Source organism: Nomascus leucogenys, chromosome 4 (genome assembly GCF_006542625.1).
Source record: "Nomascus leucogenys isolate Asia chromosome 4, Asia_NLE_v1, whole genome shotgun sequence".
Lineage (NCBI taxonomy): Eukaryota > Metazoa > Chordata > Mammalia > Primates > Hylobatidae > Nomascus > Nomascus leucogenys.
Window position 1 is genome coordinate 92,004,171 of NC_044384.1, and position 10,648 is coordinate 92,014,818.

Consider the following 10,648-nt stretch of genomic DNA (forward strand, 5'->3'; position numbering starts at 1 on the left):
CTGGAATCTTCTGGAGAAGCAAACAAATTGCCTCCTGACGTCCAGGCTGGAGGCTGGATTCCCCGTCTTGGGGCTTTGTGGGTCCGTCTGCCACGAGGGTCTGGTGTTCATTAAAAGTGAGCCCCTGGGCTGCCAGAGGGCCCCTCCCTGTGTGCTCCCTTGAGGGGTGTGGGGCCAAGGGGACCCTGGCTGTCTCAGCCCCCCGCAGAGCACGAGCCCCTGGTCCCTGCAAGCCCGCGGGCTGAGGATGATTCAGACAGGGCTGGGGAGTGAAGGCAATTAGATTCCACGGACGCGCCCTTTCTCCTGCGCCTTCCTCCCTCCCTCCCCACCCACCCCCGCCTCCATCAGGCACAGCAGGCAGGGGTGGGGGACGTAAGGAGGGGAAGGTGGGGGACCCAGAGGGGGCTTTGACGTCAGCTCAGCTTATAAGAGGCTGCTGGGCCACGGCTGTGGAGACGGAGCCCGGACCTCCACACTGAGCCATGCCCACCCCCGACGCCACCACGCCACAGGCCAAGGGCTTCCGCAGGGCCGTGTCTGAGCTGGACGCCAAGCAGGCAGAGGCCATCATGGTAAGAGGGCAGGTAGGTGCCCGGCGGCTGCAGTGGACCGGAGCCCAGGGCTAGTGCCAGCTGCCTCTGCCACTCCCCAACCTGGCTGGCAGCCCCAGGCTCAGGGTCCATGCAAACCCCTGGGACCTGGCGTGGGTGTGGAGTCCTGGGCACAGCGGTGTTTGAGTCCCTGTTGGGGGAGGGTGAGGTGATGCCTGTCCCTGTGTGTGCCCCTCTTAGGCCGACCTCCCTCAGGGGTTGTGTGGGTCCTTGTGTCGTTTCATCTTGAATCTTAACGATGGGAACGTGGAAACAAATCCATCCAAAAAATCCCAGATGGCCAGAGGTCCCCGGCTGCTGCACACAGCCCCCATCCTACTCCCATCTGCCCCTGCCTCCCTCTGCCCCGGCTGCCCTGGTCAGCACCCCAACCAGCCTGCCTGCTTGGGGAGGCAGCCAGCCCCAAGGCCCTTCCCAGGCTCTAGCAGCAGCTCATGGTGGGGGGTCCTGGGCAAATAGGGGGCAAGATTCAAAGGGTATCTGGGATCTGGGGCGATTCCCATTGGCCTGTTCATCCCTTATTTCCCTCATTCATTCATTCATTCACCATGGAGTCTGTGTTCCCTGTGACCTGCACTTGGAAACCCTGTGTACAGGGGACTGTGTGGGCCAGGCTGGATAATCGGGAGTTTTCAGCCTACAGGAGGGTTCTTCAGTGCCTCCTGGGCACTCAGCACCATGGGCTCCCTGGCACATTTAAAATGGGTTTTTATTTATGGACCTTGATTGAAACGTGGTGTGAGTTGTAGCAGCGTCATTTCCAGGTACCTTCTCAGGGACACAGGGCGCCCTCCCCCATCCTCCCCCACCCTTCCCCACCCTCCCCAACCAGGCTCCCCATCAGGCATCCCCTCCCCAGGGGGACCCAGGGCCCAGCCTCACAGGCTCTCCGTGGCCTGGAACTGCAGCCCCAGCTGCATCCTACACCTCCACCCCGAGGGTAAGAGGGAACTCTGGGAGGGGCTTCTGCTGCTCCCCTTCACATTCCACGACCCTGGAAGCCTAGGATGAAGCTGATTCTTCTCTTACAAGGGGCCCAGAGCCTTCTTGGTAGTTCCGCTCCAAGGGTTGAGCCCCAGTTGTCTGCCAAGTCCCCCTCTGTCCAGGCCTGGGACAGCTCTGGGATCGAGGGGTCAGAGGCGCTGAGTCCAGGGAGAGACACCTGCACCCAGAGCTATGACAAAGGGTGGAGGGATGACAAGGCAGCCAGGAGCGGGCACCTGCGGGGTGGCACAGAGGGGCAGGGCCTGAGGACGGGCATCCTGATGGGAGTGTGAGAAAGGGTCCCCTGTGCAGGAGCCAGGAGGGTAGGGGGGTTGTTCACTGGGGCCCTGTGGGGGCAGCTCCTTCCTGAGCTACCGTTCCCTCCCCGGCAGCTGATGCCACTGTCCATCAAGACATCGCCCTCTTCCCATCACTAATCCAGTTAGCGCCTGGCCTGGGGATGAGTGACACAGCGTCTCTGTCTGTCTGCTCCCCACAGAGTGGCGAGCACTCTCCCAGCCCCCACTCCTCCCCCACCACCACTGCTTCTGGCTGGGCTGCCCCCATTGGGAAGGGCGTGCAATGCCCACAGGCACCTTGGCTAGCATCTGCCCCAGCAGGCACACAGTAGGCACTCAAAAATGTGCTCTCATCCCCGGCCTCTGTGCCATCAGCGCTGCCTGACTGTGGGACCAGCTCTGGGTGGGGGTCCCCGGGTCTCAGCAGGTGGAGGAGGCAAGGCTGTTCCTTGTCCCCACAGTCCCCGCGGTTCATTGGGCGGAGGCAGAGCCTCATCGAGGACGCCCGCAAGGAGCGGGAGGCGGCGGTGGCAGCAGCGGCTGCTGCAGCCCCCTTGGAGCCCGGGGAACCCCTGGAGGCTGTGGCCTTTGAGGAGAAGGAAGGGAAGGCGGTGCTAAACTTGCTCTTCTCCCTGAGGGCCACCAAGCCCTCGGCGCTGTCCCGAGCTGTGAAGGTGTTGGAGGTGAGCTGGTGGCCTTCATGTCCCTGGGGCAAGTTCACCTGTGGGTGGGGCTGTGTGGGCTGAGTTCCTGACCCCTCTATAGCAGAGGTGCAGCTGCCCAGGCCCCCGTGGCTGGCACAGGATGCAGCGGGGGAGTGTCAGGCCTCAGCTCAGCCCCAATGGCATCTAGAAACACCCCCGTGTTTTTGAGGGATCCTGAGACCAGCCCTAGGGCTGAGGCCACCAAGCCCCACTGTGCCTCTTGCCTTGCCCATCCCCTGGATCCCCCTCACCCACCATTGCACAGATGGGGGGCTCCCAGCAGGGCAGCGTGCCCTCTCCCACCCACCCAGCACAGCAGCTGAGGTGACCACTGATTGCATTAGTCACTCTGGCCCCACTGTGCCCCGGGGGGCAGGTGACCCAGCTCCCAGAAGAAGCTCCCAAATGACATTAAAGCCAGAATCCCCGCCCCCCAGCTCCCAGAGCCAGCTTTGTGGCCCGAGGGCCACTGCGACCCACCGCCCTTGTTGCTAGGCAACAGGAGATGGGGGTGGAGCGGACCCTTCCAGCCAGTGTCCTGGATGCTCAGGGGCCAGTGAGACTCAGGGCCCATCCTACAAACCTGGATGAGGCCACCAGGATTGGAGGCACCTTCTGACCAGTGGCTGAGGAGCCGGACTGTGTGGCACGGCCTTGGGACACACACACAGAGCCGCCCAGAAGCAGGTTAAGCCTCAAGCTGTGACAACTCCTGGTTAGGCACGTGACACAAAACCCAACTTGCCAGTGGCAAACCCTGGCCTGGTGGCCAACAGCTGACCTGAGACTGGAAGAACGGGCTCTGTGTGCTGCTAGCACAAAAGTCAAGGGCAGGGCCTGGCCAGCCAGCCAGATGTGGCTCCTTATCCCCTCCTCCTCATCCTCTCTCTCCATCTCTGTCTCTTTCTCCTTCTCTCTCTCTTCCTGCTTTTGCTCCCTAAGACGTTTGAAGCCAAAATTCACCACCTAGAGACCCGGCCCGCCCAGAGGCCGCGAGCCGGGGGCCCCCACCTGGAGTACTTCGTGCGCCTCGAGGTGCCCCGAGGGGACCTGGCCGCCCTGCTCAGTGGTGTGCGCCAGGTGTCAGAGGACGTGCGCAGCCCCGCGGGGCCCAAGGGTGAGGCGGTTTTCTGTTCTTGAGTGCCACCAAATGACGCTGAGACGCTGGGGTGCAGGGGCTCCTGCAGGGGGACCCTACAGTGACCCCGTGGTGGTGGCCTGGTTCCCTCTCTGCGGGCTCCACCCCACCCCCCGTTTTGCTACACATCCGTGTCTGGGCCTGGGGCCACCTCCAGGATCCCCCCGCAGCTATCACAGCCCCGGCTGCCTCTGCCCCCTGGAAGTCTTGTAGGGGAGGCTGCTTCAAGGTGGGTGACATGGTCCCCCGGCTCTGAGCTCACCATTATCTCTTCCTCCATCCCCCATAAAGTCCCCTGGTTCCCAAGAAAAGTGTCGGAGCTGGACAAGTGTCATCACCTGGTCACCAAGTTTGACCCTGACCTGGACTTGGACCACCCGGTGAGTGGTGTGCCCCCCACTCAGGCCTCCTGCCCCTGATCACATCCCCTACCCTTAGCCCAGCCCTGGACAGGAGTCTGCCAGCTTCAGGACCCCTGTGGCCTGTGCCCCCACCCACCCCAGCACAGCCTCCTGACCCGTGCATCCCCTCTGCCCTCAGGGCTTCTCGGACCAGGTGTACCGCCAGCGCAGGAAGCTGATTGCTGAGATCGCCTTCCAGTACAGGCAGTGAGGGGCCCCTGCGCTCGGGACCCAGACTCCATCCTGCAGGCTGACGCTAGACCTGGGGGGTGGGAGGGAAGGACAAAGGGGAGGACCCATCTTGTCACCAGCATCAGTCAGGCAGCTCTGCTCCAGGGCTTTCCATGTCCCCAAATCCCAGTGGGGAAACTGAGGCCCAGAGGGGCTAGAGCAACCCGCTGAGGCCGCACAGCCGGCTCATGGCACAGTCAGCCGGGGTGCACCCTCCTGTCCAACCTCCAACCCAAAGGCCTCGCTGCACTAGGCGGGTGTGGACCTGTGCCCAGTGAGACTCCCTCCCTCCCTCTTGCCCTTCCCACTCCCCGAGGGGACCTGCTGACCACTGGCCCCCTCCCCAGTGGCGACCCGATTCCCCGTGTGGAGTATACCGCCGAGGAGATTGCCACCTGGTGAGGCCCCCGTGCAGCTAGGGGCGGGGGAGGAGCCCGGGGGATGCCTCCTGGAATCCTGGCATGTGAGGGCCGCCTCCAGGGACCTTGGCACAGCAGGAGAGACTAAGGCCAGGAAGAAGAGGGACTTGCAGGGCTCAGAATGTTGGGTTGGGAGGAAGAGGCTACCCATCCTGACGGGCCATCCCCAGTGTGCTGAGGGACCGCCCCTCACGGCCCCCTGTCCCCCGGGATTCCCTAAAGCCACCAGCAAAAGCCCCTCTCAGGGGCTTGGGTCTTCAGGAGTCCCCAAGAGGCCTGTGTTGGTAGGGGCTCGGGCAGCAGAGGCACCCACAGCTCAGGAGGGGCTTCAGGGTGGGGGTTTCGGGTCCTGGGGTGGGGCATTGGAGGGCCCTGAGCCCTGCTGCCCACAGGAAGGAGGTCTACACCACGCTGAAGGGCCTCTACGCCACGCACGCCTGCGGGGAGCACCTGGAGGCCTTTGCTCTGCTGGAGCGCTTCAGCGGCTACCGGGAAGACAATATCCCCCAGCTGGAGGACGTCTCCCGCTTCCTGAAGGGTGTGCCCAGACGGGAGAGGCGCGGAGCCCGGGGGCCGGGGATGGTCAGCCACGCGCCCTACCCCAGCGCGGCTCCAGCCCGTCCCGGCTTGGCAGTGACCAGCGTGGCCCCTTGCAGAGCGCACGGGCTTCCAGCTGCGGCCTGTGGCCGGCCTGCTGTCCGCCCGGGACTTCCTGGCCAGCCTGGCCTTCCGCGTGTTCCAGTGCACCCAGTATATCCGCCACGCGTCCTCGCCCATGCACTCCCCTGAGCCGTGAGTGCGCGCCCTGGCCGCCAGCCCGAGGGTGGGGGGTGCGACGGGCGGCCCCTCAGCCCCTCTCTCCCTCCTACGAGCAGGGACTGCTGCCACGAGCTGCTGGGGCACGTGCCCATGCTGGCAGACCGCACCTTCGCGCAGTTCTCACAGGTACGCTGTGGCCTCGGAGGGAGCCGGGGTCACCCAGGGGCTGGCTTGGCACCGGGGGCGGGGGGGGCGTCGATGTGCGGGTGGGTGAAGTGTGCCGCCTGCTCCTGGGCCCCGCCAAGGAGGCTCAGCGCCCCGAGAGTCGCGCGGCATAGGGCGGGGCTGGAGCAGAGCTTCCCACGGCCTGTGCTGCCACCTGCCGGCTACCTGGGAACGGCGCCCACAGACTTAGGAATATGGTCAAGGAGGGCTGCCTGGAGGAGGAGGCCTGGTGGAGGTGCGGATGCTGAGTGGCCAGGGAAGGTCTCTGCTGCCCGGAAAATGTCCCAGAGACCCCTGGTGGGGCTGCTGACACCCCCGGCGCCCCCACCTCGAGCATGACCCAAGGCTGCCTCTCCCTATCCTTCGTCCTCCTCCCCGCTCCACAGGACATTGGCCTGGCGTCCCTGGGGGCCTCGGATGAGGAAATTGAGAAGCTGTCCACGGTGGGTTGACCCCTCTCTGCAGGGCCCAGGGTGTGGGCTTGGGGTTCTGAATCCAGGCCTCGCCCTCCTGCCGTCGAGGCTGAGGCCTCTCCTTCCACCCATGAATCGTGACCCTCACCCTGGCCTGCCTGCGTCCTGGCCTGGCCTCCCTGGGGGTGGTGTCCTGGTCACGGGTGACCAGGGGCTGCCCGGTGGGCGGCAGCTGCCTCTGGGCTGATGCTGCCCGGCTTCCCCGCAGCTGTACTGGTTCACGGTGGAGTTTGGGCTGTGCAAGCAGAATGGGGAGGTGAAGGCCTACGGTGCCGGGCTGCTGTCCTCCTACGGGGAGCTCCTGGTGAGACTCTCTCCTTGCTGCAGCCCCCAGCAGAGGGGCAGGGCTGGGGGACAGTGCAGGGAGGGGACAGGCTCCCAGTGGGAGGAAACTGAGGCCTGGGCCTCCAGGACTCAGGCTCTGTTTGGGAGAAGGCTTGTCTCTGCCCAGTCCTCACCCCACACTATCCCAGGCCTCAGAAGGCCCGGCGGGGGAGGTGGGGGTGACTCTGCCCAAGGAACCCATCCAGCGTCAGGCCACGGTGCCCCACTTCCCTCGGGGACCGGCGTGCAGTGGAGTCAGTGATGCCACTGGCCTCCTGCCAGCACTGCCTGTCTGAGGAGCCCGAGATTCGGGCCTTCGACCCTGAAGCTGCGGCCGTGCAGCCCTACCAAGACCAGACATACCAGTCAGTCTACTTCGTGTCTGAGAGCTTCAGTGACGCCAAGGACAAGCTCAGGTGGGCTAGGCTCCTAGGGCAAGCCCCCCACGGTGCCCCCAAACTGGGCCAGCCAGGCCTTCCTTCTGGCCTTGACCAGGGCTGGACTTGTGAGCCCAGGTCACAGATGAGAAAACCGACCCCTGGTTGCAGCAGCCCCCACACAGCGGGGACACCACCCGTGAGAAGGATCCCAGCGTCTGGGGAGGGGCAGACCTGCAGCACTGGGGGCTGCTGGGTGGCCGGGTCAAGGCCGGTCTTGGAGGTGCTGGCAGAGCCTGAGCTTTGTGAGGAGGTCCTGTGGAACCTGTCCCGGCCCCCTGCCCTGGGATGGGGAGAAGTCAGGGGGGATAGACAGAGTCAAGGTGGGGGGCAGGGTGGGAGGTCCCCAGGGCTGGGGGCCTTTGGTGCAGTGACCAGAGTGTCAGGAGAGGGGAGCAAAGCCCACTAGCCTCATCCTCATAAAAGGTCTCATCATTTTCCCTCCAGCCTCCAGTTGTGCACTGGGGAAACTGAGGCCAGGGACTATGTGTCCAGCGGACACGGGTACTGAATCCCACCCACAGGCTTAGGGATATGGTCAAGGAAAGCTTCCCGGAGGAGGCCCAGTGGAGGTGCAGGGAGGGATGGGATGCCCGGCAGAGTCTCTAGTGGAAAAGGCGCCTAGCCTATCTCCCCCATGAACCCCCTCACCCAGCCCTGGAAGAGGCCTCAGTGTCCCGCCTGTGACCAGGTGGCTCAGAAAAGCCCTGGGAGCTCTGAGCCACTGTGAAGGTGGAAACGTGGCCCCTGGCCTCCCCTCTCCTGGAGGCTGCAGACTCTGCCCGCCAGCTGACGAGGGCTCTGCTGCTCTCCTCCCCAGGAGCTATGCCTCACGCATCCAGCGCCCCTTCTCCGTGAAGTTCGACCCGTACACGCTGGCCATCGATGTGCTGGACAGCCCCCAGGCCGTGCGGCGCTCCTTGGAGGGTGTCCAGGACGAGCTGGACACCCTTGCCCATGCGCTGAGTGCCATTGGCTAGGTGCAGGGTGCCCCCGAGGGCCCTTCCCAACCTCCCCTGGTCCTGCACTGTCCCGAAGCTCAGGCCCTGGTGAAGGGCTGGGTCCCAGGTGCCCCCCATGCCCTCCCTGCTGCCAGGCTCCCACTGCCCCTGCACCTGCTTCTCAGCGCAACAGCTGTGTGTGTGCCTGTGGTGAGGTTGTGCTGCCTGTGGTGAGGTCCTGTCCTGGCTCCCAGGGTCCTGGGGGCTGCCGCGCTGCCCTCTGCCCTTCCCTGACACTGTCTGCTGCCCCAATCACCATCACAATAAAAGAAAGTGTGGTCTCTACACGTGACTGGCCCCACATCTGTGCCGCAGAGACAGACCCTGGGATCCCCAGGCTCCCACACCCCCACTCCAGCCTCACTCAGAGGTTTTGCCCTGGTCTCCTTCCTCCTCTGGGAGACGGCTGGCTGCCCTGGCCAGGCAGCTGGCCCCTCCAGGCCTGGTTTCCCGGCTCACCCTGAGGCCCACCCAGCTCTGAGCCCCAGGCAGCTCCAGAGGCTCAGGCACCCTGGCTGAGCTGCTGCATCTCCGTGGGGTGCCTTCCCAAGGTGGGGAGCCAAGTGACAGTGGGAGGGCCTCTCTCAGGCCTGGCAAGGAGCAGGGGTCATGACTGTGCTGGCTGGGGGTGGTCTCAGAGGTGGGCCTGCAGGGCCTAACCCTCCCTGCCGATGGGGCTCCCAGCCCCTGAGAGGAACAGGGATGGAGGAACAGCTGCCCCGACACCCTCACCCACCTGGAGCAGGCCCTGCGAACCAAGGGGGACCTCAGCGTGGCCCCCCGCACGTGTGCTGATGGGGAGGGTTGGGCTGAGCTGGTGCCCAGGCAGATGGTCTGGGCCTGTCTCCCCAGCGAGGCAGGCAGGGGCTGGATTTCAGACTCTGTAAGATGCCCCTGGCTTACCCGAGGGGCCTGGACATTGCCCTCCAGAGAGAGCACCCAACACCCTCCAGGCTCGACCGGCCAGGATACCCCCTTCCTACCTTGGAGAGAGCAGCCCCAGGGCATCCTGCAGGGGGTGCTGGGACACCAGCTGGCCTTCAAGGCCTCTGCCTCCCTCCAGCTGCCCCACCACACCCTGCTGGGATCTTGGCTCTCAGCTCCCAGGCCAACAACCCTGGCAAACTCCTACTCATCCACGAAGGCCCTCCCAGGCATGGTGGTCCTTCCCAGCCTGGCAGTCTGTTCCTCACACACCTTGTTGGTGCCCAGCCCCTGAGGTTGCAACTGGGGGAGTCTCTGAAGGGCTGTGAGCCCCAAGGAAGCCCTGGGGAAGTGCCTGCCTTGCCTCCCCCCGGCCCTGCCAGCCCCTGGCTCTGCCCTTCTACCTGGGTTCCCCCCATCCAGCCTCCCTCCCTACACACTCCTCTTAACGAGGCACCCGTGTCTTCTCCAGCTGCTGGGCCTCAGAGCACGGTGGCGTCCTGGGGCAGCCACCACATGTCCTGCTGTGGCATGGCTCAGGGTGGAAAGGGCGGAAGGGAGGGGCCCTGCAGACAGCTGGTGCCCACTACCAAACCCACTCGGGGCAGGAGAGCCTAAGGCTGGGTGTGTGCAAGGCAGCCCCGAGAGGTTCCGAGGCTGAGGCCAGGGTGGGACCTAGGGATGCTAGGGGCCGGGGCACAGGATGCTCCAACCTGCCTGCCCCCATGGACTTGCCCTCCTGCTTCTGGGACCTTCTGATCCTGCCCCTGGTGCTAAGAGGCAGGAAGGGGCTGCGGGCAGCAGGGCTCAAAGCCCATGCCTCCTCACCATGGGTCAGGCTGGACCTCCAGGTGCCTGTCCTGCGGGGCTGGGAGGGCCAGAGGGGTGTACCCCAGGGGCTCAGCCCAGATGACACTATGGGGGTGATGGTGTCGTGCGGCCTGGCCAGGAGAGGGGAGATGGGTGGGGCCTCCCAGAAGAGGAATGTGGGCTGAGAAGGTGCCTGGGGGGCCTGGACTGAGCTGGGCCAGTGCACAGCTTCCCACACCTGCCCACCCCCAGAGTCCTGCCGCCACCCCCAGATCACACGGAAGATGAGGTCCTAGTGGCCTGCTGAGGACTCGCTGCTCGTCCCTGGGTCCCCGGGTCATGCCCTCCTTCTGCCACCCTGGGGAGCTGAGGGCCTCAGCTGGGGCTGCTGTCCTAAGGTGGAGTGGGAACTGGGCAGCCAGCAGGGAGGGGACCCCTCCCTCACTCCCCCACCCCCACCACCTTGGCCCATCCATGGCAGCAACTTGGGCAATCAGGGACTGAGGACGGTGGTCCTGGGGACAGGAGTCTGGGGACAGCCGCGCAAAGAGCCCCGCCCTGCAGCCTCCAGCTCTCCTGGTCTAATGTGGAAAGTGGCCCAGGTGAGGGCTTTGCTCTCCTGGAGATATTTGCCCCCAGCTGCGAGCAGGGACAGGTCTGGCCACCAGGCCTCTGGTTAAGACTCTAATGACCCGCTGGCCCTGAGGAAGAGGTGCTGACGACCAAGGAGATCTTCCCACAGGCCCAGCGCCAGGGAAATGATCCGGAAATTGCAGCCTCAGCCCCCAGCCATCTGCCGACCCCCCCACCCCAGGCCCTAATGGGCCAGGCGGCAGGGGTTGGCAGGTAGGGGAGATGGGCTCTGAGACTATAAAGCCAGCGGGGGCCCAGCAGCCCTCAGCCCT

At 65.0% G+C, this 10,648-nt stretch overlaps 1 protein-coding gene across 4 annotated transcripts; it reads left to right on the forward strand.

Annotated features, from left to right (window-relative positions):
- The first annotated feature begins 394 nt into the window (after positions 1 to 394).
- On the forward strand, positions 395 to 8,294 carry TH (tyrosine hydroxylase). 4 transcript variants are annotated; one of them, XM_030811474.1, is made up of 14 exons: positions 457 to 587; positions 1,474 to 1,554; positions 2,359 to 2,580; positions 3,544 to 3,718; positions 4,031 to 4,119; positions 4,280 to 4,347; positions 4,719 to 4,769; positions 5,183 to 5,328; positions 5,447 to 5,582; positions 5,666 to 5,735; positions 6,161 to 6,217; positions 6,456 to 6,551; positions 6,854 to 6,987; positions 7,829 to 8,294. In XM_030811474.1, exons 1-14 carry the CDS (start codon positions 486 to 488, stop codon positions 7,986 to 7,988), a joined length of 1,587 nt encoding a protein of 528 aa, XP_030667334.1. In that variant the 5' UTR covers positions 457 to 485; the 3' UTR covers positions 7,989 to 8,294. The 4 variants fall into 4 exon arrangements, with proteins under 4 accessions (XP_030667337.1, XP_030667336.1, XP_030667334.1 ...); XM_030811475.1 differs by having other exon boundaries at positions 457 to 575; XM_030811477.1 differs by lacking the exon at positions 1,474 to 1,554 and having other exon boundaries at positions 395 to 575.
- The last annotated feature ends 2,354 nt before the right edge of the window (positions 8,295 to 10,648 follow it).

What these genes read in the sequence shown, in the direction of transcription:
- TH (XM_030811474.1), top strand. Translation starts at nt 486, where the DNA reads ATGCCCACCCCCGACGCCACCACGCCACAGGCCAAGGGCTTCCGCAGG. An exon ending in CGTCTCCCGCTTCCTGAAGG is followed by an intron (nt 5,329 to 5,446) that starts GTGTGCCCAGAC and finishes GGCCCCTTGCAG; the next exon opens with AGCGCACGGGCTTCCAGCTG. An exon ending in AAATTGAGAAGCTGTCCACG is followed by an intron (nt 6,218 to 6,455) that starts GTGGGTTGACCC and finishes GCTTCCCCGCAG; the next exon opens with CTGTACTGGTTCACGGTGGA.